Below are 19,532 nucleotides of genomic sequence, written 5' to 3'. Positions count from 1 at the left end.
TTTTAATTATTTATTTGAGAGAGACAGAAACAGAGAGAGCCTTGTGGGGGGGTGGGGAGGTGACCAGAGGGAGTGGAAGAAGCAGGCTCCCTCTGAGCAGGGAGCCAGATGCTGAGCTTGATCACAGAACTCTGGGATCATGACCTGAGCCGAAGGTAGATGCTCAACTGATGGAGCCACCCAGGCACCCCAGTAACCAAGGGTAATTTCGATAACAGAAATGTCATCTACTGCTGATTTTGAAAGCTCCTAAAACTCCAAACACAAGGAGGAAAAATTTCCCAAGTCTGAGTTTATTCTCATCATCCAGAGAAATTATGTAAAATATGTATCATAAGAACCACCTGGTACTTTTTCAAAGTATGTGTTTTCAAGCTCTGCTCAGACTAGAAAAGGCCCCTTAGGAATGATCATTTTTAATTTTTAACAAGTTCCCCAGGCAATTCTTTGCACACTAAAGTTTAAGAATAGCTACAATCACTGAGTTAAAGCACAAATTGGTTCATAATTTTAAAAGTTGATGTTTTCATTGACATAACTGCCTGAATACCCTTAATATACTGTGAATCCAGAGATAAACAATTCTAACTTGGAAGGCTAGCAAATGTCATGTTACCAGGTAAAACCACTGTGCCATCTGTTTTCATAAAATTTTAGAGATCTGAAGTTCACATTAGAAATTCCAGGTGTTGGAGCACCTGGGTGGCTCAGTGGATTAAAGCCTCTGCCTTCAGCTCGGGTCATGATCCTGGGGTCCTGGGATCGAGCCCCGCATCGGGCTCCCTGCTCAGCAGGAAGCCTGCTTCCTCCCTTCTCTCTCTCTGCCTGCCTCTCTGCCTACTTGTGATCTGTCTGACAAAGTAAATAAATAAAATGTTTAAAAAAAAAAAGAAAGAAAGAAATCCCAGGTGTTAGCAAACTGCTACTTTTTTCACGTGTCTACACACTCAGAATAGAATGCAAAGAAAAATATTATCCTTAGTCTTCAATAAACTCCCAAAGGAACATCTCACAGCTATTTATCTTCCCTAAAGTACTACCACTTTAGGTAGTAAATTCACTTCCTTACATCTCAAGATAGTAAAAGATGAGAAGTGATGGTTTTCCTTAAAGTATGGTTTTCTTAGGGCCAGCGTTTGAGTCATTTGTGTTTACAAGGTCTTCTGACTACCTCACCTCAGAAATAAACTTGCAGAAATCAGAGCTATCCCAAAGGCTTAATAACTGTTTTAAAACACCAACTGGCCAATGGAAGGTATCATAATTAACTACCCAACAGCACCTTCCTTTCAAAACCTCCAAAATCAAACCAAAGAAAAATTACTGAGCTACTATCAATCCAGTTAATATCCAATTCCTACCTTTACAGAGCTTAACAAACCTTTTCCGCAAGCATTTGTGCCAGGAACCATGGTATCAAAGATGACCCACCTAGAAGCAGCTACATTCTCCTAGCAAGACCTTCAACACTGATTTAGTTGTCTTAGCAGCCACTCTTGCTACCAGACACCAATCTACTGACCTGAAGGTTAGTGACCCAAACGGTTACATTTTAATTTCCTAGAAAGTTAAGAAGTACATCTAATAGTTCCTCAACCCACTGAAGAAAGGGAAGTGAAAACTACAAGTCCTCAAGTACCTAGTGAATACCAAGAATAAAGTGACACAACTCCATATCACATTTTGACCTCACAAGCATTTACTTCCATTATCCCATTTTTCACAGGAGGAACTCAGAGCTCAGAGAGGTTTAAGTGGCAGGGCCAGGGTTGAAGGCCAAGGCCAGAGTATACACTATTATCTCTTACTGTGAAGACCTGGGCAAGCAAGTCACTTTCAATCTCTCTAAAACTGAGTCACCTTCTATAAAATGGGAATATCTGCCAGAGTCTTTATAAGACTGAAATGAAGTGGTGTTCATAAAAGGAGATTATAAAAGTGTTTTTTACATACATGGTTTTCAATGATAAAGCAAGAAAGGTAAAATCCCCAAACCAGCAAGTCCCAACACTTCCAGAAACAGGCAGAATGTACTTCTTAGATGTCTCAAGCTAAAATTAGCTGAAGCAGTCTTCTCTATTTTTGGTTGGAAAAAAAAAATCCCTGGAGCTGGGCCAGGTTCCCAGGCGAGGGCTTACCCAGTGGTCAACTTCAGACAAGCCAGAAGTCAATATCTAATTTTATACTGCTGGGAAGCACTTACTGTTCACCATATATTGGGTTTTCTTACCCCAATTCTAGGCTTGCCCATCACCAAAACCTTCTCACTCCCACTGCCCACCATCCTGGAAAGAATGCTTGATTTCAACTCATGACTGTGCCTTGTAACTTAGAATGAAACAGATTTACCATCAAGAAGCTTTAGTCTTCTCATTTTAAAAGTAGGTTACTAATAATTTCTACTCACAGGATAGTAGAATAGATCTAACCTTCCAACTGTGTCCTGAATGTCAGGGCTCTAGAGACCATTGTCCTTTCCCTAAAAAGCCTTATAGACCAACTGAGGAAACAGCTGTGTTAACCATTCACTCCCCCGCACTGTGAGCACTGTTTCATACAAATTACTGTGAACTGCTGAGGATGACACAAGAGCACTCTGGAGGGCAAAGATCAAAAGGGGCAAACACAGCCAAAATGACGGTAAATGGGGTCTTGAAGAACTTACAAATCATTTAGTGATATACCACTTAAGAGAGTTAAGAAAACAAAAAATGGGATGACAAAACAAACCGGTCTTATTTTGTAAAATAGTGTTTTTTGTCTCCATGTAAATTACCAGGGGAAGTAGGAGATCCAGAACACACAAGTGTAATCTAACATCTGGGGGAGAAAAACAGTTTGACTAGCAACAAGACTAAAAGAGGAATGACAAGATTAGGAGGCTTTACTGACACCCACCCTTTTCCATCAGCTATGACCCTACACCACTGCAAATCAAGTGGATCCACCTAGTTATTTCCTTTACACCCAAGAAGACAAGACCACCCAGATGTGCACATGCTATCAAACATTATGTGGGCTTAGACCTAATACAGCATAGCAGCTTATGATCCCCAAGTGGACTTTGTGGATTCAAAATCTGGCTCCAACACTTGACTGAATAAGTTAATTAACTTCAATCTACTTAGCTCTTCATCTTCAAATGGTAACAGTACCTGCCTTCACAGAATTAAGCTGTGCTATCAAAGTAGTGACACATGTGAAGGGCCCAGCACATACTAAGTAGTCAACCAATACTGGTGATTATTATTTTACCATCATACTTAAGAGTTCAATTAGAAGAGTTCAAACAAAATTAATCCTCCTTATCCTTTCTTCTTTCCTTTAATTTTGAGTGTGTAATATGGACCCAGTGGTTTCCCTGGAGGTTATTTCCATACCATCTTCTGAGTATCTTAACTCCCTTCACTAGTCAAGCAACTTACTACTTCACTTCTAAGTCTTCCCATGATCTTGCTGTTTCTCTCTTCTCTCTTCAACTGACTTCTTCACAGTTACTGCTGACATTTTTTTTTCAAGTTAGACATACAGGTTTGTAAAAACAAGAATGAACTATGTGGGAATGTTTTTCCGATTTTTAAAAATGTGAATTACAGCTATGGTAATGAAGTTTGTGCCGTGAGTTATCACTTAAAGAACCTGGTATATTCACCAAAATCTGTGACAGAAACGTATACAGTGGATTTCTGCCACTTCACTATTTCACATCTGCATTAGTCATGGATATGTAAAGACGCAATATGTCATGACAGAGGAAATGGTCATTGGCCGAATGTGCTGTACTGATACAATGATATCAACCAAAGGGATGGGTTAGAGGTGTGCCACACAGACTGAATTTGGCCCCACCCTAAGGGCCAATTTGAAGGAAATTATAGGGAATGCTTACCAACACTCCCTCTAACAGATATATGGCAGAAACTTTTCAATGTACTGGATAACAGCTTAGAACTGGTTGAAAATGGAGCCAAAAGGAACAAGAAAAAATTTAAGAAAACTGCTAATTCCTACACTTTACAGCAAACAATTATCTGCACAATGGATGAAACCTAGCTTCAAAATAGTTCACATAAAAAGTCTTAGTTGACTGCAAGGTTACTATGAGTCAGCAAAGCCAATAAGCCACAAAAGCACAGCCTGCCAGAGAATTCATTTGCAGCAGAATCCAAAACTTGGAACTTGGTAACTGTCCAACCATTTCCGCAGGAGCTTGTTCACCTCTGGGGGCTACAGCCCAAAGGGCAACATGGATGATGATCAAAACAACACTGCAAGGACCAAGTAATAAGAACTGAAAATGGAAGAACTGGGGTGATGTGTTCAACAGTTATCCAAAGGAAGTTTTATTATCTATAGCTCCAAAAGGCAAGATTAAAATTAGTGATACTGTTCCAGGAAGGTTCAAACCAGACGAAAACTTTCTAGCCTCCTGAGCTAGCCCACGTTACAAGGCTACAAATCTGGAAGAATTCATTCATGCTGAAAGCTGGGTTGAAGAGGGTGAACCTAATAATCTCTAAATTCTTATCAAGCAAAAGTTTAATTCCCTGACAGATTACCCAATTTTTAAAAAAACACCCTCAAAGGCTAAACAGACCCAGAGGCAATTAAAACACAGAAAATTGTCTTTATTTCTACTATTGGTGAAAAACTCACACTTGTTTTCAAAGTATGGTTTTTTTTAAAGTGTGTATACAAATAAAAATATTTACTTAAAACTTAGAAAATACAAACTGGCTTTTTTTAATTCAAATTCAATTAGCCAACATACAGCACATCATTAGTTTAAGATGTAGTGTTCAATAATTTATCACTTGCGTGTAACACCCAGAGCTCATCACCAACTGGCTTCTTCTGTAACCTCACTGGCCTCTGGTGTAAAGACCATCAATGAGGGCAGACAAAAGGCGAGAAGGGAGTACAGTATTGTTCTGTGACCTGTAACAGGAAACGTTAACTAGAAAAATATTGATAAAGCCGAATTCTGTTGATCAGGTTCAAGAAAGATCGGCAACCAATGGGCTTTTAAAAATCAACTTAAATAAACAATGACCAGTCCGTCCTAAAGTCCCGGGGTCACTCAGGATCACCTGAGTCATCCCGACCCTACGTGAGATGAATGATTAGCTATCTCTATGACCTATAGGCTCCCAGCCCAAGGAGATTTTCGAGCCTTTTTTATGACGGAAGGTGTTTATGATAGATCACGTCCCAGAGCAACCATTTTTCCAGGAAATACTGAAGCAGCATCATAACAAAGGCGGGTGCCGTCCTAGCTACCAGACATCGCTCGCGATCTAAGCACCTCAGAACTCCGAAGGGTCTCGCTTTGGGGAAGCACCGAAGTCTTCCCCCCAAAGAAACCTCTCTCCGCCTGTGGCCCGTTCTGGCCCCACACTTCTTCCCCAGTATCCCCAAAATCTGCGGCCAGTGCAGTCTGCCTAGCCAAGTCTCCTGACGCTGGGGTGGCAGCGGGTGCACTGCGGCGTCCGCGCCCGCCGCGGGACCGCCCGGGCGCGGGATTCACCGCACGCGCACGCGCAGCCTCCTCCGCAGTGTGCAACCCCGCGGGGGAGGAGGGAATCGCGGCCACGTCACAGCCCGGAGGGTTCCAAAGGGGCGGGGCCTCCCGGAAGGCTGCGGCGCTCCCCGCCGGCGCGCGCGCGCACCCTCCCCCACGTGTCCCTGCGGCCCCGGGGAATGTGGGTCACCGAGCCGAGCGGCCTCACGTGTCCCCGCCCGCCACCGCCGCCTCAGCGCCCATTATGTAATGCCGCGTCACGAGCCTGCCCAGCCAACCGGCGCCCGCGCGCCGCCGAACGTAAACACAGCGCGCACGTGGCTCGCGCGGCCCGGCCATGTGAGGGGGGGGCCGGGCCGGCGCCGCCGGGCCGCGCTGCGGCGTTGCAGGGAGCCGGGAGGGCGGCCGTGGAGCGGCCCCGGGGGCGACGCGGGGACCAAGCCCGAGTCGATACGCACCGCACGGCAGCCCACCCCACCAGCCCTAGGGTTACCCCCGCCGCCGCCCGCCGAAGTGCCCCAGCGAGATCCGAGCGCCCCTCCGCCGTGCCCCCACCCTCCGCAGTCCGGCTCTTACCCGCATTCACCTCCATGGTGCCCTCCGGGAGGGAACCGAGGTTGCCCGCTTCCCGCAGAGGTGGCAGCGCCGCCTCCGCCTCAGCGCCGCGCCGCCCCGGGCTGGAGGCAGCGGTGGTCGCGGGGCCCCCTCATGGGCAGGGCGGGCGGGGCGCCCGGGACCCGGGCCCCGCGGCCAGAGAGCGGGCTGCACTGAGAGAGGGCGGCGGCGGCCGGCGAGCGGCGCTCCTCGCGGAGTCCCTGACAACAAAAGCGGCGGCGCGGCGGCTTCCTGCAGCCAGCGCACCGCGGCGGCGAGGGCGGCTGACGGGGAGGGCAGCTGCGACCATGTGACCCGCGCACACACCCCCTCCCTCCGCCCGCCCCTCCGCCGGCCGCTGCGGCGACTCCGCCCCCTCACCGCCGCCACCTCTCCCTTTCCCTAGGCTTCTGGGTTCTCGTCTTCGTTCCTTTGGCCCCCTTCCCCATTCCCTCCTCCCCAGATCCCTTTTCCTCTTTCCCTTCCTCCCTCCCCTCCAGGCTACCTCCAGTCTCGGAATGGGAGTCCCTCCATGTCCCCCTCCTCATTCCCCCCCTCCCGGGACAGCTCAGGTCACCTCGGTGGTTACCAAGGACCGCCCAGAGGCGCCAAACAGACCGACCTTTCGAGACCCCGGACTGGGCCAACCCGACCTCCCCACAGGTCGCGCGCTACCCCCACGTCCTTCCCCACCCCCAACAGACCGTTAAACGCTGGACACTTTGCGGGTAGAACCCATTTCTCTTCAGTCTACACCCTTTGGGTTATTTCATCCAATCCCATAGCTTAAATAGACCTGTGTTCGGAGCCTTGCCAGATTTGAATTTCAAACCGAGACCTCTCTGAGCTCTAGATTCTCACTCTTGGCATTCCGTTTGATTATGCCCCCTCGATGTCCCTTAAACATCTTAAATTAAAGGTGTAGTCAGGGGTGTACATGTGTTAACACTCAGTGAATGCACACGTAAGATTTGTGCGCTTCATCTTGTGTAAAAATTTTACATCAAAAGAAAAAAGCTGGAAATAAATGACATGTATGCTGAAGTATGCAGAGGGAAGCCCATTGATCTCTGCAACTGAAACGTATTACAGAAGTAAAATGAGCTGATGGCATGGATAAATGGATAGAAGTATATTAAGATGGAAGTTGTAGATGTTGTAAATGGGTATTCATAAAATTATTTTCCAGTTTGCTCTTCGCATATGTTCAGTACAAAATGTTGGAGGAAATGTAATGTGTAAAACATTTTTACATGTGCCACACTCCTTCTTCTGTGCCCCCAATCCTTTACATACACACACGTTTGTTCCTTCTCCATCTCAATCTTTATGGCAAATCTGCCAGTTCTTGAAACCAGCTAATTGGATTTCTTCTGTCTTTGTGTGTGTGCGTGTGTGTGTGTGTGTCTCACTCTGCCTTCTATACCCTATTTAATAAATCAACAAATTTGAGCTATTCTACCTTCATATATCTTCAATTTCTATGCTTCTCTCCCTCAACATTACTATTACTCTAGACCAAACCACCATCATCTCTTGCCCCAGCTACTGTAATAGTTCCCTAACTGGGGAGAGGGACTGTTCCTTGCATCCACCTACAGTCATTTCTCCCTCTCAGAGTGTCATTTATTAAATGTAAATGAGATCAGGTTACTCTACTCAAAACCGTCCAAATAGTTTCCTATTGCACTTTAAGGAAACTCCAAAGCCTTAGCCTGACCTGCAAAGCCCAGCACAGACTGTAGGCCCTGATTCTCTTTCTAAGGCTTGCCTGCCACTGCCTAAACACTGTTCTCTAACCACAGTGCTCTCTTTTCTTCCCTACCTCAGGGCTTTATCACTCTATGTGATGCTGATGCAAGAGTTCCCCAGGCTATACTTTGTAGCTTGCTTTTTCATTTTATTTATCAACCACCATCTGTTTCTGAGGCCAGTATGAGCAGTCTAGAAGAAAGAAAAGAAATCATAAAAGAGGATACCTCTCTGAAAAGGCTACATACTGTATGATTCCAACTATATAACATTCTGGGAAAGGCAAAGCTATGAAGGGAGTAAAAATATCATTGATTGCCAGGGGTTGGGGAGGCAGAGGGATGAAAAGACAGAGCACAGACGATTTTTTAGGGCAGTAAAACTGTTCTGTACGATACTATGATGGTGGATTCATGTCCAATGTACAACCAAGAGTAAATGCTGATATAAACTAAAGACTTTGGATAATTACGATGTCATTATAGGTTCATCAGTGGTAACAAATGCACCCCTGTTGTATGAGCTATTTCTAGTGGGGGAGGCTGTGTGTGCTCATGGGGACAGAATGTATACAGGAACTCTCTGTACTTTGTTTGATTTTGCTGTGGATATAAAATTGCTCTAAAAAGTGAAGCCTATTTTAAGAGAGAAAGAGGATACTACCATTTCAATTTGAAAAAGAGAAGAGTGGAGTTGAAAATAAGCCATTGCAAAGGAATGTCCCTTAAGCATCTTAAATTTAAATAAATGAAATAAAATCTGTGTCCATGAGCCTTGTGTTTTCAAAAGCCCACCTCTTACCTGAGAGGCATTGTGGATAATTATCAGAGGCTATAAAACTAGAATCCAGGTCAGTGACCAGCCACACCACTGGCCACTGGAAACGTTAGGTTCATCAGGGCAGAGGAGGATGATGAGCAGCATCCGAGTTGGACAGTCCCCAGGGTACTGTAGCTGCAGTGGAAATTGCCTTTTGCTTCTGTCATTCTAGGGAAACGTAAGTATTAACCCTGTAAAGTCCATGGCTCAGTCTGTAGGATTCTCAAACTATTCATGGTGGCTTTCTACCTACTCCACCTTCCTCATTCCTCTGGCCAAAATAATAACTCTGCTGAATGAAGACTGTGTCTTCAAAAGTCATCCGTTTAAAAATGCAAATTAAGGGGCACCTGGCTGGCTCAGTTGGTGGAGCATTTGACTCTTGATCTCAGGGTTGTAGGCCCGAGCTCCATGTTGGGTGGAGAGATTGCTTACAAAATCTTTTTCAAAAAGGCAAATGATTTCCTGTGAAAGCTTCCTCATTAATTCTTATATTCCACTAATACCACAGTCCTGGGAAACTGAACACAGGATAGATCGATCTGGATGTGGATAAAGAAGAGAAGAGCCTAAATATTAGAGTCCTCTAGTCCCAAGATCCAGTAAAATAGATCAACTGAGATATTGCAGTTTGAGGACCTTGATGAAAGAGAAGTATTGGGAAAGAAGATGGATTTTTTTTTTTAATTAAAGCCAGTTAAAAATGTCCAAGGTCATTCCTCATTTTAAAATGTTCCAATGAATACTGCTAGTTCCCAATACCATAACAACATTCCACTTTGTCTTCTCTATGCCCTGGTTCAGGAGTTTTCAAACTCTTTATACTCTTATAATGATTAAAGACCACAAAAGGCTTTTTTGTGGAATATATTTATCCATAGTTACCTATTAGAAATGAAAACAGAAATGTTTAATACACAAGAATACACACACACATATATATACATATATATACAGAAAAAATATCAATAAGATCAGTGATGTGTTTATGTGCACATAAACACACATCCTACACACACTATAATGTGATATCTCACAAGATGTAATAGTTAAAGTGAAATATAGTCCTAGCAAAAGAGTCAACTTTGTTTAACAGAAATATTTTTTACACTGTCCCAGTTTTTAAATTTAAATTTGAATTATTTAAAATTAGATAAAATTTTGGGATGCCTGGGTGGCTCAGTTGATTAAGCTCTGCCTTCAGCTCAGGTCATGATCCCAGGGTCCTGCATCCGGCTCCTTGCTCAGCAGGGAGCCTGCTTCTCTCTCTGCCTCTGCCTGCCACTCTGCCTGCTTATGCTCTCTCTCTCTCTCTGACAAATAAATAAAATCTTTTTCAAAAATTAGATAAATTTTTTTAATTAGATAAAATTGAGGCACCTGGTGGCTCAGTCAGTTGAGTAGTCAACATGTGATTTCAGCTCAGGTCATGATTTTTTTTTTAATTTTTAAATTTAATTTTTAAAGATTTTTTTTATGTGACAGAGATCAGAAGTAGGCAGAGAGGCAGGGGCGGGGAGCAGGCTCCCTGATGAGCAGAAAGTCCGGTGTGGGGCTCAATCCCAGGACCCTGAGATCATGACCTGGGCCCAAGGAAGAGGCTTAACCCACTGAGCCACCCAGGCACTCCAGCTCAGGTTATGATTGCAGAGTCTTGGGATTAAATCCTGAGTTGGGCTCCACACTTAGCATGGGGTCTGCTTGTCCCTTTCCCTTTGCTCCTCCCTGCCACTCATGCTCTCTCATTCTCAAATAAATAAAATCTTTTTTAAAAAATAGATAAAATATAAATTTAACCCCTTGGTTACACTAGCCATGTTTCAAGTGTCAGAAGTCACATGTAATAGTAACCATACTGGTCATTACAGATTTATAGAGCCTTTCTTCCTCTTTCTGCGTCAGTATGATAAATTATCCACGTTGTATAAGTTTTCAAGTTTATTGAAACAAAATTCTTCATATTCTCTTATTATCTCTTTAATCTCCATCAATTCTAGCTTCTCATTCTTAATTTTGTTTGCACTGTTTTTTTCTTTGCTCAGTCCTCAAAGATTTCATTTATTCATTCATTATTTTTGTTTTCAATTTCATGAATTTCTCCTCTTTATCTTGATCTCCCTTCTTCCATTCACTTTTTTTTTTCTAAGATTTTATTTATTTTACACAGAGAGAGAGAGAGAGAGAGATCACAAGTAGGCAGAGAGGCAGAGAGATCACAAGTAGGCAGAGAGGCAGAGAGATCACAAGTAGGCAGAGAGTGGGGGAAGCAGGTTCCCTGCTGAGCAGAGAGCCTGATGCGGGGCTCAATCCCAGGACCCTGAGATCATGACCTGAGCAGAAGGTACAGAAGCATAATCCTCTGAGCCACCCAGGCGCCCTTCTGTTCACTTTTAATCTGATTTTTCTAACTTCATAATTTGGACATCTATCTCATCAATGTTGCTTCAGGTGACCAGAGTCAGTTTCTCTTGTAACGAAAGAAACCTCATTGGTAAAATTGCTTTAATCATTCTCACCTATTACAGGGATTATTTCGGTTACTACTGCAGTGTAACAAATTACCCCAAAACTTAGTGATTTAAAATAGCAGCAATCATGGGGTGCCTGGTAGGCTCAGTCAGTGAAGCATCTGACTCTTGATCTCGGGGGTTTTGAGTTTGAGCTGCACATTGGGTATAGAGATTATTAAAAATAAAATCTGTAAAAAATAAAATAAAAGTAAAATAGCAGCAATCATGTTATCCTCTCTGCTGACTTCTATGAGTCAGAAATTTGGGGAGCCCCTGGTTGGACGTTTATGACTCAGAGTCTCAATACTGACAATCAGACAGTAGGCAGAGCCAGAACAGCAGGGGGCTCGAGCAGCTAAGGGCTGGCCCAACCTTTCTCTCTCCAGTAATTGCAGAGCTTCTCTACACTGTCTCTATATATGGGCTACTCTGGAGTCCCTCACAGCTTGTTGGCCTCAGGGCAGTCAGGCTACCTACAACACAGTAGGCCAGGGCTCCTGTGCAAGCATTCCAGGGAATTAGGCAGAAGTTGTCTCACTTTTTCCTGACCAAGCTTCCAAAGTCAGGCAACATCAATGTCACTGCATTATTGGTTTGTAGCAAGGGAGTTAAAAGCATACCCAGACTGGAAGATAGGGCACATAGACCTCAATCTCTTCTGAAGAGGAACATCAAGGTCATATTTTGGATAGCATATGAGATGGAATATATTGTTGCAGCTACCATTGTTAAAATAGGGTACAATTTTAAAGAATAACACACGTACACAGTCCATCTTGATCTGAATACCACATTGCAGCATCAAAAACTTAAGATATACTTTTCTGGGTAAGCATTTTCATCCCCTCTACCTGGGCGCATTTTCTAAGTATTGGTGTAAGGGGAAAGGATGCTCCAGAGAAAGGAATGAGATAACAAGTGGGTAGGGAAAGGCCCCCACTCCACAGGATTGTTCCAGTCCATTGTTTTATTCTCTGTGCAGCTGAAGGTCAATAGAATAACATTCCAGGGGCGCCTGGGTGGCTTAGTGGGTTAAAGCCTCTGCCTTCGGCTCAGGTCATGATCCCAGGGTCCTGGGCTCGAGCCCCGCATCAGGTTCTCTGCTTGGTGGGGAGCCTGCTTCCCCCTCTCTCTCTCTGCCTGCCTCTCTGCCTACTTGTGATCTCTGTCTATCAAATAAATAAATAAAAAGATATCTCAAGCCAAGAACTTTGATTATCTTTTAAAAAAAGAAGAAGAAGAAGAAGAAGAAGATTCCAAATACAGACCCGGTCTCTTGTCTATTCTAAGTCCTTTATTGTCCACCATCAATAGTATTTTACAGCATTGGAATGGGACTACTCCCTCAGGGGAGAATCTAGTAGGAGAAAGGGTTGTGTCTACATGTAATGAGTGCAACCCATACAACATGACATAGAAACCCTGGTTGAATTTAAGTCCTCCATTGATTTAATAACATACTAAACAGAAATTTGGAGGAAAAATAAGAACGGAAATAAAGAAAAAAAGTTGCATGGCTGTTCAACAAACTAAAATGCTGTAAGAAATGTTTGAGGATTGAATATTAATTATCTTCAATACTCTTTATCACAGTTTGAAAAAAAAAAAAATCTACTATACTTCCTCCAGGGGGGGAAAGAAACCCAAAGCATCAAATACAAAGAGCTAGCCCTAACAATAGGGCATGCTATCCCACTAAAGGAACAACACATCTTGCTGACTTTCTCGCTCATCTTCCCATCTGATCTTCCTACTTTTGAAAACTTGTCTAACTGAGAATCCCTCCCAGCAGTGGAATCTGTCCTAGTGTGACCCCCATTAACTGAACAGTCTCCTAAGTTCTCTATCCCAATTTATCAGCAACACTCAGAGGGCACTGAGAGACTTGGGTGTCTCCCTTTCATCTAGACCAGTGGTTCTCAAAGTGTATGGTCACTGATCACCGCAGCAACACCACCTACAAACTTGTTTGAATGCAATTTCTTTTTTTTTTTTTTTTGTAAGATTTTACTTATTTAACAGAGGGAGAGAGAGATCACAAGCAGGCAGAGCAGCAGGCAGAGAGAGGGGGGGAAGCAGGCTCCCTGCTGAGCAGAGAGCCCGATGTGGGGCTTGATCCCAGGACCCTGAGATCATGACCTGAGCTGAAGGCAGAGGCTTAACCCACTGAGCCACCCAGGTGCCCCTGAATGCAATTTCTTGAGCTCCACCCAGGTCTAATGAATCAGAAACTCTGCAGGTGACGCCAGCAATTTCTGTTTTAACAAACCCTCCAGGTGATGCTGATGCACTCAAGTTTGAAAACACTGCTTATGGAGCCAGTAGCATCCACCAGCAGAGAATTGATCAGTCCTGTATTTCAGGGCTGTAGGGCCATGTGACTAAGTGTATAAAGCCAGTGGCTGCCTCTTTCCAGATTCTTTGCACCATGCCCCCAAGTGAGCAGGATTTGTGCCCTGTAATGTGTATATAATATGACAGGATGTTATAGAGCTGGGTAGGATTCTATATGCAAAACCCACATTGCATGGGCTTCTGATTTCAGTTCTTCCTACAGACCTGGATGACTTTCTGCCCACAGACTCTAGGAGTAAACTGCTAGTCTCATGAATTGGTATGCTTACTACTAGCAAGTCTTTACTAATTACCTACAGATTTATTTATCTATACTCTAGAAAGTAAATTTATTCCTAAGGCTTAGACACTTCTTTCTGACTGTGCGGGAAAAACAAAATGTCTTAATAGTGGTAACAATAGGATTGTCATTTAAACCATAGTCAATATACAGGACCATCTCTTACCTTCTAAATCCATATAAAAACTCATTCCTCCTCCTCATGATGCAGTTCTATAAAAGAAAATTGGAGAAAGTATACCTTACCATTTGCATCATAACCAAGAGACTGCATGCTGATTTTTCATATGTCTGGATTCCGTTGTTTTAAAGCAATATGTTGGGATATCCAAAGACTTTACAATTTGTGACTAACATATTCGGCTTTGGTCTAGTAATGACCTTTTTTTTTTTTTTGATAAAAACAATCCCACAGCATTTATTGTCCTCTGGTAATAACATAAAGGTAACCAAAACAATATGAACAGGGGAACCTGGATGGCTCAGTGAATTAAGCCTCCGCCTTTGGCTTAGGTCATGGTCTCGGTGCTCTGGAGTCTAGCCCCGCATCCGGCTCTCTGCTCAATGGGGAGCCTGCTTCCCCCTCTCTCTCTGCCTGCCACTCTGCCAACTTATGATCTATCTCTCTCTCTCTCTCTCTCTCTCTCTGTCAAATAAATAAATAAATAATCTTTTAAAAAAAATGCAAACAAATATTTTAGAACTACACTCCCAGCAAAGGACATCTAAAAAAACAAACTACATGGCCTTCTCAAGAATTTCTCACTTCATTGATCATTTCTAGCTGGAGACACTTTGGAGCAGGGTAATATTAACTCCTTTTAGTATGATCTGACCCAGTTGTTTTCTTGACTTTGTTTCAGAATGAATCTCTTCGGCATCATCTAACATGAGGTTCATGTACTCATCGAGACCATTGATACAGCCCTCTATCCACATGTTCACTTGCTTGTAAAGCCACACCTGAATTCGAGATCTATTTTGCAAGTCTCTGAAAATAAGGTTGATGGGCTAAACGATCATCTTCTACACTTTTTGGCCCTGGCCACGGTACACCATGATGAATGCCGACTTAGTAAAGATCTTTTAGGTATGGATCTTCTCTCAGTCTTGGAAGAGAGGCCAAATGTAATTTTTTTAGATTAAGCCAGGAGGCACATTGGTTTTTTTACTACCTCACTATTCAAAGTGTAGTCCTAGACCAGAAGCATTAGGATTACTTGGGAGCCAGAATCTCAAATCCCACCCTAGTGTTACTGAAGCAGAATCTGCATGCTAACAAAAGCTCCAGGTGACCTATCTGCACAAAAAAGTTCGAGAAGCCCAGCAATGCTATACCCAGGAGACAGAGGCTTTGCAGCAGGAGTGTTCTCTGGAAGGAAGTGGTAGGCAGCCTTCTCAAGATGTCCCCCAGTGACCCTTGCCTCCTGTTATTCACTCTCTGTGTAATCCCCTTCCCTTGAGTGTGAACTGGACCTATGAATTGCTTCTAAAAATAGACTATGCCAGGGACCTCTGGGTGGCTCAGTCAGTTAAGCCTCTACCTTCAGCTCATGTCATGACCCCAGGGTCCTGGAATCAAGTCCCTCATGGGGCTCCCTGCTCAGCAGGGAGCCTGCTTCTCCCTCTCCCACTCCCCCTGCCTGTGTTCTTTCTCTCTGGCAAATAAATAAATAAAATCACGTTTGAGATGATGTTATAAAAGACTGAGACATATCTTGCTCACACTCTCTCCCTGGCTCTTCTTACCTGCTTACCCTGATCCAGCAAGCTGCAGGGCTGGGACCTGCCCTGGAGAGATTCATGTGATAAAGAAGTGAGGGTGGCCTTTGGCCAGCAGCCAGCAAGGAACAGGATCCTGCCAACAAGCACGTGCACGAACCTGGAAGTAGATCTCTCCCCAGCTGAACCTTCAGACAACTTCAGCCACACCTAACACCTCAATTGTGCGATATTAAAGCAGAGAACCCAGCTAAACTGCATGCAGATTTCTTGCCCACAGAAGTATGAGATAACAAATGTTGTTTTAAGCCTTCAGGTTTTAGGGTAATTTGTTACTCAGCAATGGATGACTAATAATGAGCAGGAACCAGTAGATCACAGATATTAAAAATTCAGATATCATCCAGACTCCCCAGAAGTCACAGGGACCTAACAGACAGTTAGATAAATAAACACCTATAGGCAGAGTGAACACCTAAAGAAGATTATCACTGTGTCCAAGATGAGTAGAGAGACTGAAAACTGGGATTGATTTCAAGTTCACATACGTGAAGCAGCAGGGCCCATCCAGCACTCTGCAATGAAGCTTTAAAGTAAACGGGGCTTCCCGAGATACACACAAACACATGTGCACACACACACAGAATATCTAATCAGCTTTTAATTTTTTTTAAAGATTTATTTATTTGTTAGAGAGAGAGAGAGCACAAGCAGGGGTAGTGGCAGACAGAAGGAGAAGGCTCCACACTGAGCAAGGAGCCTGATGTGGGACTCAAACCCAGGACTCTGGGATTGTGACCTGAGCCAAAGGCAGATGCTTAACAGGTGAGCCACCCAGGCGTCCCTCCAATCAGCTTTTAATGCTTCACTCAAATATAAACAGATAGCAGTGGATCACTAAACTTTTGAGGGAAGATTCTACCGTGATGGTAAGAAAACAGAAACTAAGAAATAATACACGAAGCAATTTTCTTTATTATTGGAGAGATAAGAGAAGACAGAGAATCCACGAGATGGATGAGAGTGGGATGCTACAAAAAAGCAATACAAAATACATAGAGTTCTTGAAAATTAAAGGCAACTTACAAAATAGAAGGAGTATTAGAAAAGTTAGAAATTGGGCGCCCAGGTGGCTCAGTCGTTGAGCGTCTGCCTTCCGCTTGGGTCATAATCCCAGGGTCCTGGGATCGAGGCCTGCATCGATCTCCTGGGCGGGAAGCCTGGTTCGCCCTCTCCCACTCCCCCTGCTTGTGTTCCCTCTCTCACTGTGTCTCTCTCTGTCAAATAAATAAAATCTTTTTTAAAAAGTTAGAAATCGAGGAAATCCCATTAAGCGGAACATAAAGACAAAAGATGGACATTAGGAATTATTATTTACTTATTTTAAAATATTTTTAAGTTTTATTTATTTAAGTAATCTCTACATCCCACGTGGAGCCTGAACTCATGACTCTGAAATCAAGAGTCGCAGGTCCACCAACTGAGTCAGCCAAGTGTCCCTGAAGTGATTATTTTTTAAACTTAAAGATTAATCCAAGAGCAGGAGTTCCAGAATGAAAAGTATCAAGGAAATAATTGAAAAGAGTTCCCTGGAATGAAATGAAAGGGTTTCCAGATTAGAATACACACATATTATCCTGTGCAACTAATGAAAAAAAAAAAAACTTTCAAGGCATGTCAAGATAAAATGTCAAAACATCAGGGATAAAGAGAAGATCATAAAAATATCCAGAAAGAAAGATCAGATCACATACAAAACAATAGAAATCTAAATGTCATGAGACTTCTTAACAGTATCACTGAATGCCTCAGGAATGCCTTCCAAATTTTGAGATAAAAATACTTTATCTCAAAACTCAATCAAATGCAAAGGTAGGATAGTCAAATGCAAAGGTAGGATAAAGATATTTTCAGACAAGTAAGTGTTCAAAAAACTCCCCTTCTATATACCTTTTCTTAGAAGGTCACTAAGGCGGTATAACATAGACTGGGAGAATAGAGGAAAGAGAAATGTGCATGTTTATGTGTGTGTGAGTGCAGAAGCATGTGGGTGGGCTAACACACCTACACATATGAGAGGTACTGGGAAAAGGGATGTGTGTGACAAGGAAGTGTTACTTAAATTCTCATCTTCCGTAATAGCAAGTCAATAGCTGATACCAAAAACTTATGAATAAAAAAATAGCATTTTAAGGATCTCATGATGGATGGGGAAGGATGGGGCAGGGAACCACTGTTACTCATCATAAGACTTATGGTACCATTTGACTTCTTAAATTGTGTGAATTTATCAGTTTGATGAAAATAAAGATTACTTTAAAAACAAAAACTGGGGGCACCTAGGTGGCTCAGTCTGTTGAGCATCTGCCTTCAGCTCAGGTCATGATCTCAGGTCCTGGGATCAAGCCCCATATCCGGCTCCACACTCAGCCAGGAGTCTGCTTCTCCCTCTCCCTCTGCCCCTCCCCACCACTCATGCTGTCTCTCTCATTCTCTCTCAAATGAATAAATAAAATCTAAAAAAATAAAAGCAAAAACCAGGGTGCCTTGTAGCTCAGTCAGTTAAGCAACTGACTCTTGATTTCAGCTCAGGTCATGATCTCCCAGTCCTCAGATTTGGGCTCCACACTGGGCAAGCATCTGCTTGAGTTTCTCTCTCTCCCTCGCCCTCTGCCTTTCCCCTCCTCCTCCACCCCTGCTTCGAGGAGAGTACACACTCATGCACACATGTGTACTCTCTCTCTAAAAAAAGAAGCAAAAACTATCCAACTCCCCTTAAATACCACAATCTCCCAAAATAATAGAAAGTATCTACAGCTGCATTACAGCTGCTTTTAGGTGTCTGAGCTGCTTTCTCACTGGTCCCATGTCTGGTCAGGATATTACTAATAAAACTGTCTTTTTCTCTCTTCCAAATTAAAAGAAAGAAGAATGTTTTGAACCTACAATTGCATTTCTAGGACTCTCTGCTAGCAAAATAATCCTAAATATACAAAAATCTTTATGTGAGGGACGCCTGGGTGGCTCAGTGCATTAAAGCTTCTGCCTTCGGCTCAGGTCATGATCCCAGGGTCCTGGGATCGAGCCCCACATCGGGCTCTCTGCTCAGCAGGGAGCCTGCTTCCTCTTCTCTCTGCCTGCTTCTCTGCCCACTTGTGAACTCTGTCTGTCAAATAAATAAATAAAATCTTTAAAAAAAAATCTTTATGTGAAACAATATATAGCACTGTTTATATATTATTACAAAATTGGCAAAATTAACCCAACCAAAAGGAAATTCCCCTTGGCCTTTAAAAAAGAATATTTATGAAGATGAGGCCAGAATGTGAAAATGTTGATAATTTAACATTAAGTGAAAAAATCAGTATGAAAAACTGCATATGAAGTAATATTAACAATTAAAAATTAACAATTTTTTAATTTTATGCATTAAAAAAAGATTGGAAGAATACACCAAAAGGTTTAACAATGGTTTTGTTTTGACAATGATAGTATAGATGATATTTTTTCCTTTTACTTTGTACATTATCAAAAAATTTTAAAATTTTTGTACAATATTATAATGAAAATACTTGAAAATATGAATTAAAATTAATATTTATGTTAAAAATGTCTTTGGAGTTCACCATTTTGATGCTGCTAACTTGGTCTTAATGTTTTTATCCAGTGACTTTTTTTAATGGCAATCATTTCAAACTTACAGATTGTTGGCTCTTTGACAAGTTTATGGATACAAACATTTAACCACAATTACCCCAATACTGATAAATTTTCAGCAATAAAGTATATTAACTAGAGAAATCCATCAGGCCAACATGACTTGAATAATTTATTATTGAACAAATCAATAAATGATCAGTTTTTTATATTATGAAGTTAAACTATTTCAAATAGTTTCCATTTTCATTTTGGCTTGGAATTACTTTTATAAACATCAAACTTTTCCCTAAAATTCTTATTTAAAAAAGAGCTGATTCAT

The 19,532-nt window shown here is 42.6% G+C and overlaps 2 protein-coding genes across 2 annotated transcripts in view; both read right to left on the bottom strand.

The window, feature by feature from the left end:
- The window catches only part of NR1D2 (nuclear receptor subfamily 1 group D member 2), a 29,426-nt gene extending 23,013 nt beyond the window's left edge, over positions 1-6,413 (bottom strand). Inside the window, exon 1 of the mRNA XM_080830274.1 lies at positions 6,098-6,413. Within this exon, the coding sequence (XP_080686400.1) occupies positions 6,098-6,113 (16 nt within the window). The 5' untranslated portion in view covers positions 6,114-6,413. The remainder of the gene's footprint in view (positions 1-6,097) is intronic.
- An 8,198-nt stretch (positions 6,414-14,611) lies between these two features.
- LOC308345945 (small nuclear ribonucleoprotein E-like) lies at positions 14,612-14,890 on the bottom strand (the record flags this gene model as incomplete). Its single annotated transcript, XM_080808524.1, is given in 3 exon segments — positions 14,612-14,842; positions 14,846-14,857; positions 14,861-14,890. Coding segments are annotated over 3 exon segments (273 nt in total).
- Positions 14,891-19,532: the final 4,642 nt, after the last annotated feature.

This window comes from Martes martes (assembly GCF_963455335.1).
Source record: "Martes martes genome assembly, chromosome: 1".
NCBI classification, from domain to species: domain Eukaryota; kingdom Metazoa; phylum Chordata; class Mammalia; order Carnivora; family Mustelidae; genus Martes; species Martes martes.
The sequence above is the reverse complement of the archived record's forward strand: the minus strand, read 5'-3'. Positions and strand labels throughout refer to the sequence as shown.